Source organism: Lampetra fluviatilis, chromosome 4 (assembly GCF_964198595.1).
Source record: "Lampetra fluviatilis chromosome 4, kcLamFluv1.1, whole genome shotgun sequence".
Lineage (NCBI taxonomy): Eukaryota > Metazoa > Chordata > Hyperoartia > Petromyzontiformes > Petromyzontidae > Lampetra > Lampetra fluviatilis.
Genome location: NC_136278.1, coordinates 31,219,597 through 31,245,724, shown reverse-complemented (window position 1 = coordinate 31,245,724; position 26,128 = coordinate 31,219,597). Strand labels below are relative to the sequence as shown.

The 26,128-nt window shown below is 52.3% G+C and overlaps 1 protein-coding gene across 1 annotated transcript; it reads left to right on the top strand.

The window, feature by feature from the left end:
* The first annotated feature begins 415 nt into the window (after positions 1-415).
* On the top strand, positions 416-21,785 carry LOC144931753 (uncharacterized). Its single transcript, XM_078856001.1, has 17 exons — positions 416-693; positions 979-1,131; positions 2,406-2,504; positions 4,087-4,263; positions 6,296-6,370; positions 6,984-7,055; positions 7,747-7,866; positions 9,170-9,220; positions 10,459-10,578; positions 11,441-11,491; positions 12,679-12,732; positions 14,215-14,358; positions 15,608-15,691; positions 16,522-16,597; positions 16,838-16,890; positions 18,298-18,354; positions 18,583-21,785. Exons 2-17 carry the CDS (start codon positions 1,024-1,026, stop codon positions 18,628-18,630), a joined length of 1,389 nt encoding a protein of 462 aa, XP_078712127.1. The 5' UTR covers positions 416-693; positions 979-1,023; the 3' UTR covers positions 18,631-21,785.
* The last annotated feature ends 4,343 nt before the right edge of the window (positions 21,786-26,128 follow it).

Sequence of the window (26,128 nt, the reverse complement as noted above, 5' to 3'; positions counted from 1 at the left end):
GCTCCCAAGGGTCTCGTCGAGTCTAACGGAGATGGTGGTGGTGGTGGGGAAGAGGGGGGCAAACGCGGCGGCGAATCTGGAGGCGGGGAGAGACGGAGAGGCACCGCGTGGAACTTGGCGCGGGCTGCCAGTTGAGAGATGCCAGTGGCACGCGGTGCTGGAGGAGGAGGGCGTGCGAGGCTCTCCTCCTCCTCCCCTCTCCCGCAGCTCGTATTTATAGCTGCTATAGATAGCCGGGAATGTGGGCCCACGGGCAAGCGAGCGGACGCACCCCGCCACCGGACCGTCTCTCCACCTCCCCCACCGCGCACCGCGGCGGCAGGGGCCAGAGCGGCCAAAGCGGCCAAAGGGCCCCCCCCCCCACCACCCCACGGCCCCCCCACCCACCACCCCAGGGCCCCCCCCCCACCACGACCAGGCGTGTCCATCCCACGGCGAAAGTTCCACGCGCGGCCACCGCCGTCACCGCCCGTGCCATTGTGGAGCCGTGGGAGATTTTGAAGAGACACGCGAGGTGATGTTGGTGACGACGGTGGTGATGATGATGGTGGCGATGGTTGTGGAGTCGTGATGTGCTGCTGCTGCTGGTGGTGCTACAGCTGCTACGGCGTCCCTGCCATGCCCGGGCTAGTGGCGTGAGAGACGGAGAGGGGACGAGACATTTCGGGAACACAGTCGTCGCCATCGTCTCAGGTTTGCTCCGTGTTTCACGCTTGCCTGTGTATCACAACCTTTATCGATCCACTGCTGGATGAAGGTCTCGCCCCCCATACTTCACCATGCTGGTAAATGCGGGTTCGTGACAGGAGGAGTGGATTGGGAGTGGAGGGAGGGGGGTGGGGTCCGGTTCAGGTGGCTGGGTTCGCAGGGCGCAGTGTGCCGCTAACCGCTGGCTTAATCCGCTAATCGCTTCACAGAAATTGCGCGCGAGTGGCTCTTCTCGGTGTGTTGTTGGAATTCGCCCCCCCCTCTCCCCAGGACAAGACCGGTGTGGCGTAGGCGGGCGGGGGGGGGGCAGCAACCATGGAGGGGGCAGCCACGGAGGGGGTCTCACGAGACCCCCGAGGCGCTGATGGCGAGGTGGGATCGACCCCTCGGGCAATGCCCGGGAGCCGGCAGGCGCGCTTTACGGTGAGAGCCCCACGCCACCACCCGCCGATCCTCCCACCCGCGACGTGCGATATAAAATGTTCACGATATGAAACGATAGCAATTCATGAGCACGATGTGACGATTATCGCGATATCGGTTCGCGATAACATTGTTTCTGTTCGTATTTCTATCGAATTTTTTTTGACGCTTTTTTTGTACATCGCGGACGAATGGGGATGTACTTAAAACGTTCGTCAGCTGCAGTTCACTCATCATTGGAACTTTACAATCTCTGACGCTCGTAACGGGCGTGTAATATGGTGATGCTGCTGCGTTGGCAGCGGTGCACAAGCAGCGTTAACGAAAATAAACGTGACACATTCGTCGATAATAACACTGTGGCCTTAAAAGGTAAAAAAAAACAAAATAATTATAACGCGCATATCAACGACAGTACCTCATTTAAAGCAACACTTACTACAATGGTTTTGTAATAATTAATGCCGTGCTATCAATGATCTTTCAAACACATTCCACGAAGCATTAATGCAATAGATAAATGGGTATTTATTGAGAACATATTATGTGTTTATAATTTCATAAACATGTTTTGATAGGCGATTAAATATTTTCATAATAAGCCACGATAATCGTGATAAGATGGTACGTCGCAGACCAGACGATGTGCTTATCTAAACTATTTAAAAATTAAAATTTGTAATTTTACAGGGGAAGGCCCACTGAGCTATGTAGCTCTGTTTCAGAAACAACCTGGCCACAAATGACTCAACGAAGTGGCTTATCGTGTGGAAATGTAAAGCAATAAAATACTCTAAACGCGTGTTATTGATTCTAAATGTGGAGGGAAAACCCGGAGGTCCCGGAGAAAAATCCATGCAACCACGGGGAGAGAGACACGCAAACTCCAAATATACAGCAGCAGGCGTCAGGGTCTGGATCCAACCCACGACCTATATACTGGGCGAGGTAGTCAACATCTCCTAGCCACCGTGATGATGATGAGAGAGAGACAAGCAATCTCCCAATATACAGCAGCAGGCGTCAGGGTCTGGATCGAACCCACGACCTCCTGTATACCGGGCGAGGTAGTTAACATCTCCTAGCCACCGTGATGATGATGAGAAAGAGACAAGCAAACTCCAAATATAGAGCAGCAGGCGTCAGGCTCTGGATCGAACCCACGACCTCCTGTACATCGGGCGAGGTGGTTAACATCTTGCCACCACAGCGCCCCCCCCGCCCCATCGCAGGATGATGTTGACGAGGTGGGGGCCGCGTTGTTGTGTCCACAGGTGAGGTCGGCCAGAACTGCGCCGGTCATCGGCTCCATCCAGGAGCGTGGGGAGGAGGACTACCATCCTCACTCGGACGGCTGGGCCCCAGGCGAGCAGGTGATGTGGCAAACCGGCCAGACACGAACATCGCCCAACCGAGCGGATTGGGAAAGAGGCAACGAACTGGGTGCCAAGTAATAATCGTGATGCTGGTAAACCAGAGGACCAGGCAATCGGGTATCGGATAAACTAGCAATTAGTGGATCGGACAACCAGGTGATCGGCAAACGGGCAATAATAAACTAGCAACCAGGGAACGGATAACTATGTGATTGGTAAACAGGCAGTCAGACAACATATAAATCATCGGGTAACTGAACCAAGGTAATGGGTAACTAGTTCACAAATTATCTTGAAACTATGGAGCAGGTAGCCGGGTAATGGGAAACTCTCAATGACCAGCGTGGTGAAGTATGGTTGTGTATATTTCCCCTCACGGTAGTGCAGATGTCATAGCGAGAAGTGGGAGGACTGGGATCATGAAAGCAGCAAAGGTGAAGTTGATGATTCACAAACGGTGGCCCTTATGGGGGGAAAAAATATCCACAAAACATGGTCGAGACAGAATCGTAATAAATAGTGCTGGAATTTTTCAATGTAATTCCTTATTGCAAATACTTCTCATAGCACAGGAAGAGAAGTTTCAGATGTCAAGAATGAAAGATGAATAGCTAAACGCTGCCCTTCACAATACGATTATTTCATAATCCCCGCAGCTGCACCAGCAACAATCTAGAGCTCTCTCCCACTGCACACGCAGCAGCAGCAGCAGCATCCAAACACCATCATCCACCTTGAAGCAGCACGCTCAAGGCTCTCACCCTCGCCTGTTCAGGCTCCCAGCTGTCCAGGCTCTCACCTATTACGGCACTTACCTGTCCAGGCCCTCACGCGTTGAGGCCCTCACCTGTTCAGGCCCTCACCTGTTCAGACTGTTATTCGAGAGACTTTGGGCTCTGGCCTCACGCCTCTAAGTTCTCGATCGAACATTGCCTCCGATTTCCGACACATGTATAATGCGCGTCATGAATTGTGATTTATTTTTATTATCATGAAAAAAGACAAGCTTACTGGACCAGGCGAAATAATGGTGCAGGTACCTAAGAAGTATGATCACTGTGTTACGTGTTGTTTTACCCAGGAATGTCTCACTTCGTCCCATGACGTTGTTTTTTAAGGACTATCCTTGCCAAGTATTTTTTTGTAGTAGGGGGGAGGCGAACGTTGCTGTATGTAATCCCAGTTGGGTAATTTGCTGGTGGGTGCCAAAACAGCCAACGACCGTATGTTGGAAAGTGAGACCTTCCCATTGGACAAAAAAACAACAAACAACTTGCCACCTGATAATAGTTTTTTTACCCTTTTATCTGGCAACAAAACTAACGCCTTTTTTTTTTTTGCCAGATAAAAGGGTAAAAAACCAATGATCATAATTTGCTACTGGCCATAATTTGCTACTGGCAAAGAAGGTTCCAATGCTGTAAACTTGCCACCTATTTTGCCAAAAATGTGTACACACAGAAAACAAAGCCAAGCACCGGGCTGCTCGTGAACGATCGTGCTGCTCGCTTGAGTGCCGTGCGAGCGCGTTGACTTGACGCTGCAGATAACCGCAGCGCTGTGTCCTTTGTGAGTGAAGTCCGACAGCAGGGCCCGCCAGGCTGCACTCAGCAGCACGGGGGAGCCCTCCGCCGAGACCACGGACGAGAGAGACTGGGGGCACAGGGGGACGGCGGGGGGTCCGGGGGCAGCCGCGGAGAGCTCTGAGGTTCACTCGCCGCTCCGTCACCGCGGAGAGGACGATGTGGATCCAGAGGTGCGTCGGTCTCCACACCCAGCGCAGCAGTGGCTACACGCAGTGCAATGGTCGCGCATAGCGTGGTTGGCATGGCCTCTGGTGAAAGGAATGAAATGGGGCCTCCTGTAAAATTTCCACTTCGTCTTCATAGCCCAGCCCCTGTGCCCCGCTGGTCCGTCAGGTCCACGTGCAGTTGCACCACCCGCACACTTTGACAGCTGCATCCACGGCATGATTTCAGCTGGATCTTGAGCAAATTATTTCAAAAGGCAGCGGACCACATCAAGTGTACAATCTGTGGGTGTGGCCATTGATCACCGCCCCGGCCGACCTGGAAAATATTCGGTGAGAATTCAAGCCCCGGGTTTTCCACCTCTACGCGACACCCGGCGTGCGTCGCGCTCGTGAATTTGCAAGGGGCTTTCGCCACTGACCACCGACGGGTTAATAGTATGGGGGACGCAGCATATGATGAGTCTGCGTGCACGCGCATGCAGGCGTACCGGGGCAGTCGACTGTCGCGTGATTTAAGCAAGGCAAGCTGCCAGCGGCGGCGCGTCCCTCTGCCCACGTGCCCGCCATAAACTACAGCGAGCAAGCGTCCCGGATTTGGATTGTGTCCTTGTTCAAAATGTGCTGGCCGCGCGCTTGACTCATGTGATACGGGCAAAGGGTAAGGCTACCTGAGTAGTGGGTGGGGCTACCCGAATAGTGGGCGGAGGCTATAGAGTAGTGGGCGGGGCATCACGAACAGTGGGCGGGGTTACCTGAATAGTGGGCGGGGTTACATGAACAGTGGGCGGGGTTACATGAATAGTGGGCGGGGTTACATGAATAGTGGGAGGGGTTGCCTGAATAGTGGGCGGGGTTACATGAATAGTGGGAAGGTTTACCTGAATAGTGGGCGGTAGCTACCTGGGTAGTGGGCGGGGCTACCTGAGTAGTAGGCGGGGGTACCTGAGCAAGTGGGTGCGGTCTGCATCAGAAGGCGTGTGGGAGGCTACTCACTGTGTGTGTGTGTGTGGGGCTAGTTACTGTATGTACGTTGAAATTCTTTCACACCGTACGTAGTCAACCGTGCTAATCAAAGGTGTTGGGAAGGACTACGAACTAAGCACAAAAAGCAGTTCTAAAAAAAAAATTTCAATCTAGATTTAAAGTGCAAAGCTCCAGTGGCTTCCTCATATCGGAAGGCAGAGCATTCCAGACGGCCACAGAAGAACATGTGAAAGCGCGCGATGTGGTGACCGTCTGGTAGACTAAATATTGAGTGGGTGTGCCTATGGAGAAGTGGGCGAGCGTCCCAGAAATGCCATTGCTTTCAATGTGTAGTTCATTCACGGGACTAACAAAAATCATTTGAAGCGGTTTTACATTTGTGCAGTTAACATTCTGTGGCGTGGCTTGCGCCTCCAAACATACACGCAAGCAACCAGGGCAGGCAGCTGTCGCGTGATCCAAGCAAGGGCATGCACGGCAGCTGCCCCGCGTGCTGTGCTGTAAACACGCGGAGTATTCAGGTCGCCGAATCTCTGGGCGGCTCAACCGGCCATATGCTGCACATTGAGCTGGAAACCCTGCCGTCCATCAGCCCCACCCACTTTCACATAGCCACACCCACTCAATGACTAGCCCCCTGCACACACAGTGAGGGCCTCCTGATCAGTTTAACAAGTAGGCCTTCCTTACTAGATTGAGTACACTGGACTTAATCTAGTTGGAAGCGGCGCGGATTATTTCACGCCGGGATAATCGATGATCGCCTTTATTTGATGATGCTGCTGCTCTGGCAGTGGTGCACAAACGAGGACAACAAACCTCAACACACTTGCGCAAAGGCACCGCGGCCTTAACAGCTACCACTGGGCAACAATTCACGCGGCAATTTCAGAACCGGTCATCTCGTTTTCTTACGCGTGTTGTGCGTGCGTTGAACTTCTTTCGCGCCGTACGTAGCCAACCCGTGTGTGCCGGGGAATGCCGCCCGACTTTTAACCTGGAAGTGATGATGATGATGATGTTGATGTTGTTAATCGTTGTCTTGTTGCAGCACCCCGCAATCGACAAGCCATCGTATAGAAGATTTGCCGCCATCCCTGTGAACTCCCTGCTGCTCGACCAGAAGGCACCAACCACACTCATCATCAACATCATCATCATCAACAGCAGCATCAACATCATCAACAGCAGCAACAGCAGCAGTCATAGCAACATCATCATCATCAACAGCAGCAGCAGCAACAGCACTCATAGCAACATCATCATCAACAGCAGCAGCAACAGCAGTCATAGCAGAAACATCATCATCAACAGCAGTAGCAGTCATAGCAGAAACATCATCATCAACAGCAGCAATCGCAACATCAAAGACAAAGATCTCCCATATAGCCTTTAACAGACTGTTGGGGCAAGTGCTGTTAGTGAGCACCTATGAAGGCCGGCACGACGCACGAGGGGGTGGGTGGCCAGCACCATTCTCGGCTGCCTTTGTCCCCCTATTTGCGACGTTTAAACACCGCATCAGGTACTCATTTGAGGCTGAGTCGACCTAGGGGAAGCCCAGGACCGGAAACACTTGCGCACACACCACACACACAAAACTCTCGACTTTAAATTCACCTGTTGCTTACTGCACCACCTGCGACGTGTTTAGCAATCATCCGGTGCTGTGGTGAGTGCATTGTGTGTCAGCATCTCTCTCTCTCTCTCGCTGTCTGTCCCACGGGGTGCGGGTCCAGGTGGTCGAGCGAGGAGCGTCTATGCGAGACTGGAACAGCCTGCCAGACGTAGCGTGTGAAGCCAGTGACCAGGTGACTACAGCAACGGCAGTGGCGGTGACGTCACCACAGCGCTTGTGCCAGGCTAGGTGCACTTTGAGGCCACGTGAAGGGTCACGGACTCGCTGGAAGGAGGTCATGGGACAGGCCCAGGTGGTCTTATCCGGCCAGGTGGCTGAGCGGTAGGGCGAGCGGCTCACAATCGGAAAGGTTGCAATTAAAGAAATCCTGGTTGGGTGTTGATGCAGCCCATCATTCCTCCGCTGTGGCTCATGGATGGACTCAACCCCACCCTAGGAATGTGGAATTTCCAACAAATGTATCAGGGCAGCAAACGGGAGACGAGTATGCCTTCGGTGATTACCTGAGCAGTAATTGGATACTCGAGGGGAAAATGTACGTATGCATGTACGTTGAACTTCTTTCGCACTGTATGTAGCCCAACCGTGCAAATCGCTAAAAGCACAAAAATGCTCAGTCTATTCTGTCAATGCAAGGGCGCCTTACCCTGATTGAGTGCACGCTTGCACACCAGGCGTGCTTGTGAAGAATCCAGAACAGTTACTGCACTGCCAGCGTTAGACCTGAATACCGCGTCGATCAGTCCTGTGAGGACTGCGGACTGTGCAGAGGCAACACGGTGGGGGGGGGAGGGGGGGTGGCGGTGCCGTGTCGTGTGACGGCCTCGTAGACGGCCCCGTGGGCTTCCTCGTTTCCCGTCCAGGCTTCGTCGTGGGACGCGTGGCCCGGCCCGTCCGAGGGCTGCCCGAGTCGGAGTGCAGCCCAGAGACGAGCGCAGAGCGTCTCGCCTCAAGCGTGGAGCGGCGGCAGGGAGACCAAATACGTAGGTGGCCACGCGTCGTCCCCGAGGGGCCCTGCCGTAGCCCCGAACCGCTGGCTTCCATTAGGGCCCAGGTCTCGTCTCTTGCCACAGCTGTGAACATTTAAATTGGGGCCACAACCACCTGTGGCCGCCCATAGCAACGACACTGACTCCATCACCGGTATCGCCTGTTTTACCTCCAACCGCTCGCTTTGCGATTGCTTGTGGGAAGCGTGTTTTGGAATGACGCGTGGATAATGTCGCCATTGGTTACCGCAAAATGGCGATACCCGGTGCTGGAGATGTGCTTGAAACGTGGAAATGCGTCGGTTGTCCATGTTTCGTTATAAGCATGATTTATTGGAAACGTCCAACGATGAGACGAATTGTGGCAGGCTTAAGTTGATGGAAATGCTGTTGATTAACGTTTAAGTGATCTTTGTTCGTACCGGACTTACGGCAGAACACAAGACACACCGTGCAAGTTACGGGGAACTCATCTTTTGCACGCAAGGGAGATGGGAAATTGATATCGCTCTAAACCTAACATCATGAAACTTCTTAATGCACCGCATCATGAAAAATTACATCACGGTAACCCTCGTTTCACCCTAAGGCGCCACGCCGTAGCTGCCAAACCCTGGCTTCCATTTGGGCTGAGCTGGTCACTTGCGTGGCTCTGTGTGAGCCAGCGACTTAGCTTGGTTAGCATGGGTCCTGATGCTAGGAATGAAAGGGGGCTCCCCTCTCAATAACCTTCCCCTCCTCTTTGTAGCACGATGCCTGTACTCTGTGCCGAGTGGACCCCGGTGCAGGCGCACCGCATCGTACGCCGTACCTGTCTTCATTATTGACAACTTGCAGCTCAGCACACGGCAGATGCCTGCGCAGCGCGACTCACGACCTCCTCTTGATACCAAGATCCAGGATGGTCACGTGTCTATGCGCCGCTTCTCGGTGGCAGCCCCAACAGTCTGGAACGATATCCCTCTGCACATTCGCAGCATCACCTCAATGGCCTCCTTCAAGAGACACTTAAAAACTCACCTCTACAATCACGCTTTCGAGCGACTCTGAGCTTGGCTCCGCGCCTCTGAGTTGCGGCCGTTACGTCCGCAAATTTGCGCGCGTTACAAATTGAACTATTATTATTATTACGCCCGAAAGCTACGCCGCCGGCACGAGCTAATCTCACAGACCGGCTGGCAAATGTAACTTGCGCTCAGCTACGCGCGGGCTGATGCTGGGTTGGGTGATGAAGGTCTTCTCTGTGAGTTGTGCAAGGCAGACGTTGATGTGTGCTGACCTGTCCGTCACGATCCAGGCGACCATCAGCTTTTCTCGGCCGCCAAGCTGGGACCAAGACAAGAACCCCGTAAGGACAATGCCACTCTGCTCCTGCCACAAACCAGAATCAGAATGTGTATTTACTTCTGGAGGAATCCGATGAGAATATTTAAAGCTGTTTTTTCACAGATGTCCAGTAGGGTTGGGTAAGAACGTTAGAACAACAAACAGTACAACAACAACAAACAGTGCAACAACAACAAACACAACAACAAACACAACAACAACAAACACAACAACAACACGATAGCAGTGAAAAATACAAGAAAGGTAAACAAATCACCCAAAACGTACAAAATGAAACTTAACCATCCCCATCCTACCAGGTGAAGCCTCCTGAGGTATTAACTTATTTTTCAGAAGTGACCTGGCCACAGATGATACCTCAACAAAGTGGCCTATCATTTGGACATTTGTAGCAGCTAAATAATCTAAAAATCCTGAACCCTTGTCCCTCCAATGCTCACCATGCTTCCTGCCATCACCAGGCGTGTGCTGGGTTATGCCAATGCACATCCACCGGCCGGGTGACTCGCCTGTAGAGCAAGCGGCCGGCAATCGGAAGGTTGCGAGTTCTGGCCTTGGTTGTGGGGGTTGACTCGGCCCACAATCCCTCCGGGGTCAATAAAATGAGTACCCATTTGTGGGGAATAAGTCGAGAGTAGTTGTCCTATGGAAAGACTCTTCCCCCGTCATAGGAATGTGACATTTCCACCGCTTACTCAGGGTCGTAAATGGGAGATGAGATTGCACTGTAGTGGCACCAGGCGTGCTTGTGAAGACTCCAGAACAGTTATCGCACTAGATTTGAAGCTTTCGTGACTGCAAGGATTCATATTCTTAGGTTTTTATCGGTAAAGTCACGTAGGTAAAAAAGTTTTAATTAATAAAAGTAAAATAAAAATAAAATAAAAATCACGACTTTTCGGAGGCAACACAAGCTACTTGATGCAGCAGTCGTGCTGTGACGGTTCCACCTGTAGACGGACGCTTGTGTTGCCTCCAAAAGTCGTGATTTTTATTTTATTTTTATTTTACTTTTATTAATTTTTATTTTTTACCTACGTGACTTTACCGATAAAAACCTAAGAATATAGTTATCGCACTACCAGCGTTAGACCTGAATACCGCGTCGATCACAGTTCTGTGAGGACTGCGGACTGTGCAGAGGCAACACGGGGGGGGGGGGGGGGGGGGGGGTGACGGTGCCGTGTCGTGTGACAGGCCTCATGAACGGCCCCGTGGGCTTCCTCGTTTCCCGTCCAGGCTTCGTCGTGGGATGCGTGGCCCGGCCCGTCCGAGGGCTGCCCGAGTCGGAGTGCAGCCCAGAGACGAGCGCAGAGCGTCTCGCCTCAAGCGTGGAGCGGCGGCAGGGAGACCAAATACGTAGGTGGCCATGCGTCGTCCCCGAGGGGCCTTGCCGTAGCCCGAACCGCTGGCTTCCATTAGGGCCCAGGTCTCGTCTCTTGGCACAGCTGTGAACATTTAAATCGGGGCCACAACCACCTGTGGCCGCCCATAGCAACGACACTGTCTCCATCACCGGTATCGCCTGTTTTACCTCCAACCGCTCGCTTTGCGATTGCTTGTGGGAAGCGGGTTTTGGAATGACGCGTGGATTAATGTGAAATCGACGTTTTTTTACCCGTTTGTATATGCGGTGTAGCGTGGTTGGCGCGGGCCCTGGTATGAGAAAGTGCATGGGGTTCCCTGTATACTTCATTCCACACACTAAAGTGCTTGCAAAAATAAACCACAATGCATTTCTGATCTCGTCAAGGAAAATAAACCATCACGCAAACTCCGGTCATCCTCGCAGCGGCTTGGCTAACCATCGAACAAAGACGGTCACCGCATCACACGCTTTCAGATGCACTTCTACGGCCGTCTGGAATGCTCTTCCTTCCGATATTAGGAAGCCGCTGGAGCTACGCACTTTTAAATTTACATTGAAAGCGCATTTCTTTAGAACTACGAAATACATTGAGTTTGTTGTCCTTTCCCTGCACCTCCGATTAGCAAGGTTGGCTACGTACGGTGCGAAAGAAGTTCAACACACATACACATTCCCCCTTCTTTGCAGTTGCACTGCGTGCACACTCGCGATGATCTCACGGACGGGCTGGCAAATGTAACTTGTGCGCTTGGTTTCCGTACCGGCTACAGTCGGGCGACAGAAGGTGGTTTCTGTGAGTTATGAAAGGCAGGCAGACGTCACCGTGTTACCGACTTGTCTGTCGCAATGCAGGCAACCATCAGCTTCAATCGCTCGCCAAGCTGGGACCAGGAGAAGTCGCTCGTAAGCACCACGCCGCTCCGCTCCGGTCACGTACCCTTGCACCTCCAACGTCGGTCACGCTGGCTCGGCTCGCTACCTTTAACAATAAATACATTTCGTCTGTTCTCCGATAATGCGGTAGTTGCGTTCCTGCAGAACACCGCGTGATAATAAATCATGTATAATAGAGGGTAAAGCACAGTCCGCGATAACGCGTGAGATGCGTACACAGGCTGAACAAAGATTGAGGCGATTGGGTAGCATCTCGAAGCATCCAGCAGCATCCCACCTTGTGCGACGCTACGCCGATGCAGCCGTACGACCGCTTATTCCTGCTCACGCGATGTAGTTCCATTCACTCGATCGCGTTATATCCAATTCGCATCCGCGTTATAAAATGCGTTCCCTAATACATTAATAGCGTTATATTCAATTCACGCTATGAAAAAGCACGTGTTATAGGAGAACACACTGTCAACGGAAATGAATGGAAAATTAATGACGAGCGACAGTCGTGCGATTGTGGCCATGCACACCCAAATGATGGAACCGTAGAGGAAACCGCTCTAAGTCTGCGCTCCGTCAATGGAGGAGGAGGAACAGCAAAATTACACAAGACTCTCTCTCTGTCTCTCTCTCTGCTGAAGACCTCTCGTCGTCGTCGGCAGCCTCGACATTGGCATCGAGCTCCTGAACCACATTGCTGCCGTCGTGCATAAGAAAATCATAGAATCATAATGATAATACTACTACTACACCATCGACCAAATCACCTGCAATGAGCCTGGCGAGGTCTTGGATAGGTGGCAACCGTGGTCAAAAAGGTTGCCGTAGGAATTGGGTAGCAGAGAGCAGTGCAGTACAATCCATTGTTGTACTCTACCTTCTATGACCCCATGTCTACGCTCACCACGCTCACCAAACCACGCTGACCGGCGTGGTGAAGTATGGTCAACTAACCCCGTGACCAGCAATGCCTTTGGGAGGCCCACATGCAGCAATGTATCGATAAAAAATTATAAAAACGACCGTCTCATCGGTCACTCTTGCAAATGAGACTCTCGTCCCGGCCCCCTGAGTTCTCACCGGGCTCCACAAAATCGACGTGGACCGCGCACTCGCTGAGGGCGGGGCGACGCGGACGTTTCTCCGCTCGCGTTGTGGGGAGAGCGACGTCGCCGCGCTAACCCTGCCTCTCGCGATTCCAGGCAACCATCGTCTACACCCGCCCGTCAATCTGGGAGCAGCAGCACACGGAGCCTGTAAGCACCGCCGCCGCCGCCGTTGCCACAAACCCGTTGAGGATGAACACTGAACAATCATGTCGTGACACTGCGTCGCCGCCGCCTGCGCTGCCGCCGCGCGCCGTTCGTTCGCTCTCGAAGAGGGAGGGAGAGACGGATTTGGAGGCGCGAGGAACCGCAGAGATGTGGGAAGGCAGCAGCTAGGCACTCAGCCGGCGTTACCGACGATTGCCAAAGCTCTGCTGTCCTTTATACGTAAAGGTGTTGTTAGTCAGTTGTATGTACGTTGAACTTCTTTCGCGCCGTACTTAGCCAACTGCGCTAATCAGATGTGCGGTGGAAGGACAACAAACTAAACATAAATAGCGGTTGTAAAGAAATGAGTTTTCAACATAGATTTTAAAGTGCTTCCTAATATCAGAAGGAAGAGCGTTCCAGACGGCCGCAGATGCGCATCTGAAAGCGCGCGCTAAAGCGAGTGTCGACATGCGGCAGGAAACCGGAGCGCCCGGTGAAAACGCACACGTGAGAGGGGGAAACGCTCTATCCCATAGAGATGGAGCAGGTGAAAATCCACATTTGCTGTACCGCCCTGTCCTAGCAAGGCAGGGTATGGCAACTCCCCGACGCCCACGGGGGGAGGGAGTTTCACGGCATTTGTGCGATCCACCAACGCTCACATAGAGACGATGAAGAGAGGCCATTGCACGAAATGTCGCTCGTTATGTTTTGTTTTCTTCTGAGGCCACAGTGACATTGGTGAATGCGTTTAGTTGTTTCACGATAGCGAGGTAGTCAATCAATAGGCAGAGAAATAAGAAATAATAAGAAATAAGGAAGATCTTGAGGCTGGATTTTAACAGGAGCAGGGAGTTGATAGCACAGATGGCTGAGGGATGGGAGTTTCAGACTCTGGGGCCAATAGAGGAGAATGAGCGACCTTAACCACGTTGGTGAGATGTTAACTCCCTCGCCTGGTATACAGGAGGTCGTGGGTTCAATCCTGACCATAATTCGTGTATATCTTGAGTTTGTGTGTCTCTTTCTCCGTGGTGGCGTGGATATTCCCATGGGTTCTCCGGGTTTTCCCTCCACGTGGAGAAGCAACAACGCGTTTCGACTATTTGGCTTCTGTGGCTGCTCGAAATGTCTACACGATAAGCCACTTTATTGAGCTATTATTTGTGACCAGCTCGCATCTGAAATAGAGCTACATAGCTCAGTGGGCCATGCCTGGGGGGGGTGGGGGGGGGGCAGAGCTTTGTGACGTCATATTTGAGGGGGGGGGGCTGACTTTTTGTGACGCCGTGTGACGAGGGGCAAAACTCGTCCAAAATCGCGTGACGTCATTTATGGACGGCCCCTAAAAGAAAAAAATATAAAGTTTAGTTTAGTAACCAACTGGGCTTGCGTCCTGTCGACACGGTGCCACAGGGGTTACACCGTTGGCGATTCTTTCTCAAGTTTGCTTTGTTCACTTGGGTCGTATCTGCGGTCCAGATAACGAAACCAGGCCGGATCGTGTCCCTGGCACGAGAGAAGAAGGAGGGGGGAGGGGCAGCGGGCCCCCCCTCGCAGCCCCGGGCTCACCGCCCTCCTCACCAATCACCCTCGGACCTTCCGGCCGCCACGCACAGCGCCAAGGTGAGTGTTGCACACACACGCACGCACACACGCACGCACACATGCACACACGCACACACATGCGCACATGCACACATGCACGCACACACACACGCACGCACATGCGCACACACACACGAACGCACGCACACACACACGCACGTACACACATACGCACGCCCGCACACACATGCGCACATGCACACATGCACGCACGCATCTACACTAGGGCTGAACGATTTTTGGAAAATATCTAATTGCGATTTTTCTGACAGATATTGCGATTTGATTTGTGATTACATTTTAAGTCAAGCTTCAATTGAATATTCACTGTGTAATAGATATAAAACATGTGATGGAGCATTACCAAACGATACCATCAATATATGAACGGCTCTATAAAGAGTATAATGCAAAGGATGAGAACTTAAAATATATTAATTGCTTCCAACATGTATTTATTTAAATGTTTTAATTGAAATGGAACAATCAAACGTAGAACAATTAAGTTAAATAAATAAAGTTGTAATAATACAAAATAAAACAATTCCAATAAGAAAGTAAAAGGACTTTCCAAATCGCAAAAAATCGCAGCCTTTGCGATTTGCTAATCGCATTGTTTCAAATTGCGATTTCGATTTGAAATCGATCAATCGTTCATCCCTAATCCACACGCAGCCTTAGCAGACTGTTTGGGCAAGCGCTGTTAGCGAGCACCTATGAAGACTGGAATGCCACACGAGGGGGTGGGTCGTCAGCACCACCCCCGACCATGTTTGTCTCCCCAGCGGCGAGGTTTTTACACATCGCGCCAGGTTCTCAACTGAGGCTGAGTCGACCTAGGGCAGGCCCAGGACCGGTTCGATCATCGTCACCAGTTTTGGCCGTGAGCCGTAATCTAACTCGGGTCGTCGGGTTCGTAGCGGACCCTGCTAACCGCTACGCCACCGCTCCCCCCACACACGCGGAGCACACACACATGCACACACAACAACAACCGCCACTCGCCACTAAGTAGCTGTGACGTCACCACGGCGCTTGTGCCAGGCTATGTGCACGTTGAGGCCACGTGAAGTGTCGAACGCCGGCTGGGAAGAGGTCACGGGGCAGACCCTGCAGGTGTCACACACGCACACACACGGTGCGCAGCACACAAACCCACGATCCAAACCGATTTCAGCTGTGCAGCCCTTTATCAATCGACTACAGGAGGGTGGAGGGGGGGGCGGAGGCGACACCATCACCAATCCCCTGTCCCTCTCTCGCCCAGGTGATGGCGGCGGGCGTCTCCATGACGACGATCCACGAGAACGAGGAGCTGCCCTCGACCCTGCCGCGCGTCTCGTCCCGCCGCGTGAGCCACGCAGCAACGATGATTCATTTCAACTTGTGACGCGACGCCGCACGCCAATTGCTCGCTCTCGATGAGAGAGAGAAAGAGAGAGAGGATGGGTCAGCGTGCCTGGACACGGACAGGTGGGAAGGCAGCGGCAGCCAGAGCACGAGCCGGCGCCAACAATTGCCCAAGCTCTGCGGTCCTCTATTAAGGTGTCATCGTGCCGATTAATGAGCGTTTGATACACGTGGGAAGGAAAGCGAAGCACCCAGAGGAAACCCGCGCGTGCGAGGAGGCAACGCTCGATGCCGTACAGAAAGGACACGATATTAGTCGCGTTTTGCCGTACCGCGTGTGAGCCAGCGTATGGCTCCAGGGTTGCCACGATTAGGCGGTACTACGGCTACTCGATCATCGTATTACCCGCTACACACACTCTGACAGCTGACGGCACTGTTCTTATGGTGAATATAGTGGCGTCCTACAATATTAAACAATCTATTCCTGAATCAGTCGGTGACATTGTATCGACTCACTGGGGGAACGGTGGGTGAATCGCTGCACGATCTCCGCGTGAACGCGCTACGCGGCGGAGCTATCCCTGAGCCATCGGCACGGAGTGGATGTCCGAGCTGCTGTGTCTGTCTCTGCGTGCGTGCGTGTGTGCACGTGCGTGCGTGTGTGCACGTGCGTGTGTGCACGTGCGTGTGTGCACGTGCGTGCGTGTGTGCACGTGCGTGTGTGCACGTGCGTGCGTGTGTGCACGTGCGTGTGTGCACGTGCGTGCGTTTGTGCACGTGCGTGTGTGCACGTGCGCGTGCGTGTGCGTCCGTGTGCGTTCGGTGCAGACGCAGGGAGGCTGGGCGGCCACACCGTCTTGGAACACCGTCCCGAGGCACCACTACAGCCACGTGCAAGGAGCCGGTATGTTCACTACAGAGCAGCCGGTACATGCACTGCAGCAGGGCAGTGCAAGCATGCAATGTTCACCATGTGGTTGGATCCGTTGGGCTAATGACGGCCCAACGTTCCGCATTTACCGAGCGCTCTACACAGAAAGTTTGTGCGCGCCGTGGTGCGGGATATAGGAGAGAACTCTCATTTGAACGGTGCCCGGACGCCTCTCTCTGTTTCTCTTTCTTTCTTTTCGTGTTTGACTGGCAGCTGGAAATCAAAGCGACCTCGAGAAGCCTTTTCCTCCCTTTCCAAGAATATCCGTGAGTGTCGTCGCACAGTGCCCCCACAACAACATTCCACACCATCCACGGATTCTTGGGGTAAAACTCCCGTGGCAAACTTGCCAACCCGACCGATTAAAGCGGGCAACGCTTGTGCCTTGAAGCAAGAAGTTCCTGGCTTCGATTCCTGACTCGCGGGCCTTTCTCTTTGGAGTTTGTATCTTCTCCCCCTGTTCTGCAGAGTGTGTGAGTGTGTTTGAGTGCGTGGGTGAGCGAGTGTGAGTGCGTGAGTGGGTGTGAGTGTGTGAAGTTTGTATGTTCTGCGTGGGTTTCCTCTGGGTTCCACCAATACAATTTTTGCACACAGCGTTGGTGTGCGGTGCTTTTTCTGCAATATTTTGCTGTCTTTTCTTGGATTTTCTGTTTGCACTTAGTCACATATTCACTTTAAGATGTTTTTTGTTCATGTTTTTTTTTTGTTGCGGTTGCACCCGATTCAAGAGCCGAATGGCTCACAGGGCTATACCTAATAAATCAACTTGAACTTGAATGTAACTCATATTGGTTGAGCATCCCAATGCTGTAAAATTACGCTAAATATTACTCAATTTACACAGCAGCATCGCCTCCTACTGCAAGCACCTGGCAAGCTGCCGATGGTCAAACCGTCGACCGGAGCGCTTGTCAGAATTCCTCATTCCACTGCGAGCGCGGGTGGAAGTTGAGAGGGCCGGAGGTGGGGGCTGACGGCTGTCTGCGGCCGATGGAGAGGGGGAAGCGAGAGGGGGGGGGGTGCTGGATTGGCTTTTGAACGGCACGGCGGAGAGTTCCTCTGTCCTAGCTTGCGAACAGTGAGCTTCTTTCGTTTTCCATCGTTCCAAAAATACCTCGACTCACATGTGTGTACCTCGGCACCTCCAATTAGCACGGTGGTGCTACGTACGGCGCGAATGAAGTTCAACCCGCGTACAAACGGCACACCAGTTACGAAGCACTGCTCTGCCGCATACAGACCTTCGAAGCGTCAACGTTTTTTTGTTGTTGCTTTTGCTTCCTTCCAAAGATATTACGGAGTGGTGCGATTGCCATTGATGGTGGGGCGCTCGCTAAGCAGGTTCGGTAGGGGTTGGCGAGTGAACCGTGGCAGAGCTTGAGAGAGAGGGGAGGGAGAGAGAAGGGAGGTCGGCCAATTGTTCTCCAACAGTATGGCCAGACAGCGGGTTGCCGAGACCGGCGTCGGAGTGGATGGACGGGTGGAACGCCGTTAGGAGGGATCTTGGAGGTTGCGTGTCCAACGCGCAGCATCCGCGGGGTCCGGCGGAAGGTAGCGAGCGTCGGCGAGATTTGTGGCGGCGTCAAAGGATTTGTCTGCTGCTACTGCGTCTGCTGCTGCTGCCTGCGTTGTTTGCTGCTGTTGCTGCTAACACAAAGCTCGTTCCGCCGCAGGCCGACAGGAAGCCACTCTACCGCGAGTTCGCAGCCATCCCATCCCGACATTCCCAGGTGCACAGGCCTGCCTGCACCATACCTGCCTGCACCATACCTGGCTGAACCACACCTGCCTGCACCATACCTGCCTGCAGCACACCTGCTTGCAGTGCACCTGCCTGCAGCACACCTGCCTGCAGCACACCTGCCTGCACCACACCTGCCTGCAGCACACCTGCCTTGTCTGCAGCGCACACGTGGATGTGCTGGCGGCTCACTGGGGGTGGTGGTTGTTGCTTGCAGGAGGGTGACCACGATGAGAGGCCCTCGAGCGCGGTGAGCTTCGTGTGAGAAGAGAGAAGCGAGCGCTGGGAGCGCTGGGAGCGCTGGGAGCGCTGGAAGCGCTGGGAGCGCTGGGAGCGCCGGGAGCGCTGCGTGCGTCTCGCGTAGCTGCAGACGGCGGTGCACGGCGGCCGCGTCGTCGAGACGGCGCGGGCGGGGAAACCGCGACCGCTCCGACGAATGAATGGGAAAAATGCAGCGGAACATGGAACTCGGGGAAGATCGGCGATCGACGAGCGGTGATTTGGCGTCAGCTGCGTCTCCGCGCTGCTCCAGGCAGTCCCAATTTAGTCATCTACAGGAACTGCCCATCGACGTGCAACGTCGGGCCAACGTTGGTTGACGTTGGCCCGACGTTCCGTGTTTACGGGGTACCGTGCCATTGGATTGCGCGTTTCAGAATTGGTTTGCGAGTGCACGGGTTTTTTTTTTTACCATTTATATTTATTTTATTATTTTTATCTTACATAAAGCAATCAAAATATACATTACGCGCTGTGGATGGACTTAACGGGCAAAACCGGGGTACCCCACCACTGAATTATCCCGGTGTTTCGAGGACACGGCAGTGTCCACTCTTCAGTGTGCACGGCTTGCTTGCACAACTGCCACCCAGATCTTCTTCCCCCTGCGAATGCCGTGAGCATTACGCGGTGGTGGCATCACTTCATTATGACGGTCGAGTGGGTCATCGACTGCCAATTTTGGAAAAAGTTAAATGTGTAAGCTTCCACTTACAAAGACCGGATGAGGCTTACGTGTGAAATACTCGCTCCGTGATCGAGACCAGAGGCCCTCTGCTGAAGTATGAAATATTAGAAATCATCTTTCAGGGGGGACAGGTCTCAGATATTTAACCGATCGTAGACTCGCATTTTGAACCATTCACAGCCCTTTGAGTTTCAGTTGATGAACTATTAATGGAGACTGCTCGCTTTAGTGTTCGTGTTGTGGCGTAGGGTTAGGGGTCACGGTTTTGTGATGATAAACTGCCTTGGGTTCAAGGCCCAGACCCATGAGGCCTAGGCAAAGGCCGAGGTCAAGGCCGCAGGCCAAGCCGAGGCCGCGGCCGGGAGGTCTTCAGGTAAAGGCCGCCGTCAAGGCCAGATCCTCTCGGTGGAGTTCAGTGGGGCGGTGACACGGCTGAGCGGTAGCGCGTTTGCTGCTGAGGTTAGAACCCCCCAGCCGCCCTGGTTATTACTGCGGATGTATTGTTAACCAAGGCTGGTTAGAGGCGGGGTATACAGTTAGAGCTTAGAGTTTAAAGTTATGGGTTAGGCTTAGGCGGTCGGGCTTATGGTGATGGTTAAGTGTTTAGGAGCTAGGGTTTTGGGTTAGGGTTTTTGGATGAGGTGAGAGTTGGGGACAGTAGTACCTACGACTGCATTTCTTGCCCCGCGTCTGCGGAGATAGTATCGGCTGCGCGGTATACAGTACGCTACGCACATACACGGTGTGCCATGAATGACTGTGGAGTCAGGGTATCAAACAGCCGGGACACAGGCCCCATGTGAGCCCTGGTTTACCAGTAACAAAAATTGTTTTATGGTTTAAGTGGCAAAACATCTAAATGCAGCTGCCCTTCTGAAAAGGATTCTTCAAACACAGCGAGGCATTCTTGGATAAATAAATGGCATTATTACAATGATAGAGGCTCTCTATTGAGTTTTTTTTTACACCATGAGAAGACAACACGGCCTAGGAGTTGCGGTTGATGTTATGGTATGAAAAGCACTCCCCAAATTCTCTAAAAAATATTCTCCAAGGACCCAAGAATGCGAGCCGTAACGAGATAACATCTCGCTGAGATGACGAGAGGCTATCTCCCTCGCATGGTATGCAGGAGGTCTTGTTTTGGATCCCAACCCTGAAGATGCCTGTTGTATATTGGCAGAGGTGTGGACTCGAGTCATGTGACTTGGACTCGAGTCAGACTCGAGTCATGAATTTGATGACTTGCGACTCGACTTGGACTTGCATAACAATGACTTTGTCCCACCTATGAGATGTGGACTCGAGTCATGTGACTTGGACTCGAGTCAGACTCGAGTCATGAATTTGATGACTTGCGACTCGACTTGGACTTGCATAACAATGACTTTGTCCCACCTCTGTATATTGGAGTTTGTGTGTTCTATTTCAGCGAGTGGATTTTTTTTTCTCCGAGTCCTCTGGTTTTCCCCATCCACATGAAGAAACATGTATTTATATTATTTGGCTGCTACTATAAATTACCACGTGCGATGACGACGATGACGATAAGACACTTCGATGAGCTATCGTGTGTTACCAGGTCAACTCTGATTAAATAGCTAATATCTCAGTGGGCTTTAAATGGTAAAACAAACATAGTAGCAGTAGTTCTAGATTTGAAGCTTTCGTGACAAGTAGCAGTAGGGTCGGCGATGCTCCGAGGTTGAGGCTTGAGTGCTGCAGCACGATCGGCATGGACCCTGGTGCAAGGAATGTAAGTGGGGTCCCCCCCTGTACAAATCCCTCTCTGATTCACAGCCTTGGCGCCTGGGCCCGCCAAGCCCATGTGAGGTCAGATGCAGTTGCAACGCCCGTACACTCAGTAAAAAAAATATTATTATCATCATATCCAATTGTTATACTCGATAGTTATGCCACTGATCAGCCGCGAAGTCTGCACAGAGCGCAAAAAGCAGCCGAGTTGAGTGCAAGCGTGGACGCGAATGTCCACTGCACGTCCACGTCGTGACGGTGCGGCTAAAGCGCGACGATCGCCCCGGACGATCGCCCCGTCGTTGGGTCGACGATGGAATCAAGGGCGCAACGCTTTCGCCAGAGTAGCCGCGCTACTTTGCGCCGTGGCATCTCAGCGCGCGATGAGCAACTCTCGTCGCATCTCATCTCGCACGTGTGGAAGTGGCAGGTCTTGCTGTGCAGCACGAGGCCTGCAAGGGGGCATCAGTCTGCCAGCAGCGGGCGATTATTGCTGCTTGTGTGTAATCTCATTTGAGTAATTTGGACTCGCAGTGCACACGTGACACTATTTCGTGGCATTTTTGTTGTTGTTGTTATAGGAGTCCTGCATGGCGTGACAACACCGGGTGTCACTGGGAAACGTATAACAGGTCGGCCTTTTGAATTTGTGTATAGAAGCGGAATGTTTATTTGTAATACTTTGCAGTGTGTATCGTTAAATAAAATGTTGATTGAAACGTGAGCTGCTTCTTCTGTTGGGTAATTTAGATTCGTGGGTAGCAGTAGCAGCTCTTTACACACCACCACGGGGAGGGGCGTAGGAGTCAAGGTTGCCGGCATGCGTGGACAAAATAAATGACAAAGGTAAGACAAAGAATGGGAAATAAGGGGAAGAGGATGCAAAAGGAATGGAGAAACGGGGAGCAAAGAGTCAGGAGACACGAGGAGACGGGGGAAGGGGCTGCACGGGGGAACGGCGTCTGTTTTCAGAGGGGGCGGTGACTTATGTGTGGCCACGCCTGCTCCGAATTGCTCCCCTCAACCGAACCGCCCCCTGTGAAAACAGACGCTTGAGCTGTATTTAGATACAGAGGTGTACACACACAGGAATAGACTCGTTTTATGAACCACCTATCAGAAAAAAAAATTCACAAAGCGCTGAACAATTTACGCAGCAGTCACACGGAGGGGTGGTCTGGGCCGTATAGGGGCAGTTGACAATTCGACCGGCTAAATGGAAGGCAGCATCTGAATATTTATACTGGAGGAAGCTGATGAGCTATGAAGTTATTTTTAAACAGATGTCAAGTAGGGGCGGGTAAGAACGTTCCAATAACATAACACAAATTCACGATAGTAGTGCAAAGTGCAAGAAAGGTAAACAAGTCACCCAAACACAGATAAAGAAAAACGTAACCACCCCCATCCTACCGGGCAATGCCCACTGAGGTATTAACTTATTTTTCAGACGGTGGTAGAGGCCATGTGGCCGATGAGATGTGTCAACAAACAAACATAAATCCACATATTTTTTATGTCGAGAAGCATAGGGAGTGAATTGTCTGTTTTTTATGTTATGCACACATTGATATGTTTGGCAAGGACAGATCGGCACGTTAGATTAGCACTGTACAGGAGTGGAATGTGGAATTTCTGGCATTGATTGAGGGGACGGGACGCCATCCAGCGAGGGCGAGATTGTCACTGCTTTACGTCGACGCTGATATCTTTGTCCTTTTGAGGCCCACTGTGTTATTGACAAACGTCAGTTTTATTTTGAACAATAAGAATAGGTTTTATTCTTTATAGCAATAAAAAAGTGTTAAACACCAAATGGATACCTATTGCAAGGCATCAAATGCGCATTGACCATATCTATACATGTGGAAAAACATGCCAACATACGATGATAATACATGCAATGTCTTTGAAACTGATTGGCCTACGCCAGAGACAGCCTTCCTTATCGCCTTGTCTCACCAGTGTCAGAGCAGAGAACGCCAAAAGGCGAACAGTAGAACAGAGACAATGCAATTATCAGGGCATAGCTCAGATTGAGCAGTGATATCTCTGGGACTTTTTTTAGCCGGTGTGTAACAGGGTGAGTTTTCTCGTTCATGTGTATTGTACACCACCGCCAACGCAGCAGCGGTGCCCCTTTGCCGACTTGAATGGGACTTTCAAATCTCTCTTGGTGGGAACGGTTGCCACCTCCGAGGTAAAATAAAAACCCCGGGGGGCACGTCATGGGATGATGAAGACCTCAAAATATATCAGCGGGGATGAATACACATCAATGCGTTGTCGTGAGGACGGTCTGTATTGGAATTATTACGCTGCTGACAACAAAGCCGGGATATTTCATTTTATCAGGCAAAACGTGCGGATTTCCATGGACTGTTGCCACCTTAACAAGCGGATAATCCTGATGAAAAATAAACCAAACAGGACAGGGTGGCACCCACTATTTGGTTGGTTCCAAACGTTAACACGTGGCCCGTGTGGATTGTTGTTCGGGTCCTCCACATTTAAGAAAACATGCCGTTTGATTATTTGGCGTGATATAAATGTCCACGCGATAGGTCACTACGTTGGGTTTATCATTTGTGGCCAGGTCGCTTCTGGAAATAAAAAAAAAGCTCTATAGCTCAGTGTGACTTACCTGGTAAAACAACAAAAAAAGTTTGTTTATTTTTTAAACACACACCTCCATGTACTGTACAAAACACTGCCTCGCTAGTAACCCAATTAGCGCGGCTGGGTGAAGATGCCCCAGTGAGGGGTAAATAGGGCCCGGGGGATTTATAGCACCCCCCCCACACCTGGTTTAGGTTGCAGCAGACCAGGCATGTCACAGGGTTGTTGGTATGTACCTGATTATAAGACGCACGGTGTGTGTGTGTGTGGGCTGGGTGCGTCTCTCGGGGAGCGGTAGTGGAACGCGCTGCGCTACGAACCCGGCGACTCCAGTTTCGGGCCTCCCCTAGGTCGACTCAGCCTCAAACGAGTACTTGGCGCGTTGTGTAAACATCGCCACGAGGGAGACAAAGGCGGCCGGGCGTGGTGCTGGCCAACCCACCCCCTCGTGTGCCGTGCCGGCCTTCATAGGCGCTGAACAGCAACTTGCCCCAACAGTCTGTCGAGGCTATAGGGGGGACCTTTGTATTTGAGGTGCGTCTTACATTCCGGCGCGTGTTTACAACGTTTAATCTGTAGAATACGATGACACACGCACACACAAGTCGCCGACGCTGTCATAAGTGTTAGCAGGCTGGCTTAGTAACCGCAGCAAAGGGATTTTGTGAGCCAGACGTGTCACGGTTTGTAAAGTCTACTCAGTCTCTCTCTCTGTGTGTGTGTGTCGCAAGCAGGATATCAGAGGCCAAGCAAGTGTGGGCTGGTTCACAGGTGAATGAATGGTGGTGGGCAGGTGGTTGACGTGGTGTTGAAGCGGCGTTGGTCAAGTGCGTCTTGAGTTTCCACCCCAGGTGAGTGTTGCTACAGGTCCGTTTAACTGTGCAGACCGGAATATCTCAACCAAGCCGGTGTATCTCTAATGTCTGTGTGTCTGTAAGCCGGTGTATCTCTATATGCTGTGTGTCTCTGCAGTCTGTGTGTGTCTGCAAGCTGTGTGTCTCTGCAGTCTGTGTGTGTCTGCAAGCTGTGTGTCTCTACAGGCTGTGTGTGTCTGCAAGCCGGTGTGTCTCTGCAGTCTGTGTGTGTCTGCAAGCTGTGTGTCTCTGCAGTCTGTGTGTGTCTGCAAGCTGTGTGTCTCTACAGTCTGTGTGTGTCTGCAAGCTGTGTGTCTCTACAGTCTGTGTGTGTCTGCAAGCTGTGTGTCTCTGCAGTCTGTGTGTGTCTGCAAGCTGTGTGTCTCTGCAGTCTGTGTGTGTCTGCAAGCTGTGTCTCTGCAGTCTGTGTGTGTCTGCAAGCTGTGTGTCTCTACAGGCTGTGTGTGTCTGCAAGCTGTGTGTCTCTACAGTCTGTGTGTGTCTGCAAGCCGTGTGTCTCTGCAGTCTGTGTGTGTCTGCAAGCTGTGTGTCTCTACAGTCTGTGTGTGTCTGCAAGCCGTGTGTCTCTGCAGTCTGTGTGTGTCTACAGTCTGTGTGTGTCTGCAAGCTGTGTGTGTCTGCAAGCTGTGTGTGTCTGCAAGCTGTGTGTGTCTGCAAGCTGTGTGTCTCTGCAGTCTGTGTGTGTCTGCAAGCTGTGTGTCTCTGCAGTCTGTGTGTGTCTGCAAGCCGGTGTGTCTCTACAGTCTGTGTGTGTCTGCAAGCTGTGTGTCTCTGCAGTCTGTGTGTGTCTGCAAGCTGTGTGTCTCTGCAGTCTGTGTGTGTCTGCAAGCCGGTGTGTCTCTACAGTCTGTGTGTGTCTGCAAGCTGTGTGTCTCTGCAGGCTGTGTGTGTCTGCAAGCCGGTGTGTCTCTACAGTCTGTGTGTGTCTGCAACAGAGGTGGGACAAAGTCATTGTTATGCAAGTCCAAGTCGAGTCGCAAGTCATCAAATTCATGACTCGAGTCTGACTCGAGTCCAAGTCACATGACTCGAGTCCACACCTCTGGTCTGCAAGCTGTGTGTCTCTACAGTCTGTGTGTGTCTGCAAGCTGTGTGTCTCTGCAGTCTGTGTGTGTCTGCAAGCCGGTGTGTCTCTACAGTCTGTGTGTGTCTGCAAGCCGGTGTGTCTCTACAGTGGGCCAGTTTGAGTCACGGGCTGGTACGGTATGTGGATGTTTGTTGTCGGATGTGGGGAATGCGAGGGAGGAGTCCGCACAGAGAGCGAGAGGGGGGGGGTAGAGTGGGAGGGGGAGAGTGGGGGGGGTAGAGTGGGAGGGGGGGAGGGAGAGGAGGGAGAGGTGGGGGGATGCGGGAGATAGAGGGGGAGGGGGGAGGTAGTGAGAGATAGAGTGGGAGGGAGAGAGTGGGGGGAGGTATAGGAGGAGGAGGTAGAGGGGGAGAGAGAGAGAGATAGAGGGGGAGGGGGGGAGGTAGAGGGGGGGGAGAGAGGGGGAGGAGGTAGAGAGAGGGGGAGGGGGGGAGTGGGAGGGGAGTCGGGAGTCGTGGAG

Excerpts from the sequence above, each read along its gene's own strand:
- LOC144931753 (XM_078856001.1), top strand. The coding sequence starts at position 1,024 with ATGGAGGGGGCAGCCACGGAGGGGGTCTCACGAGACCCCCGAGGCGCT. Across the intron at positions 14,359-15,607 it reads CCGCCACGCACAGCGCCAAG|GTGATGGCGGCGGGCGTCTC; the intron begins GTGAGTGTTGCA and ends TCTCTCGCCCAG. Across the intron at positions 18,355-18,582 it reads TCCCATCCCGACATTCCCAG|GAGGGTGACCACGATGAGAG; the intron begins GTGCACAGGCCT and ends TGTTGCTTGCAG.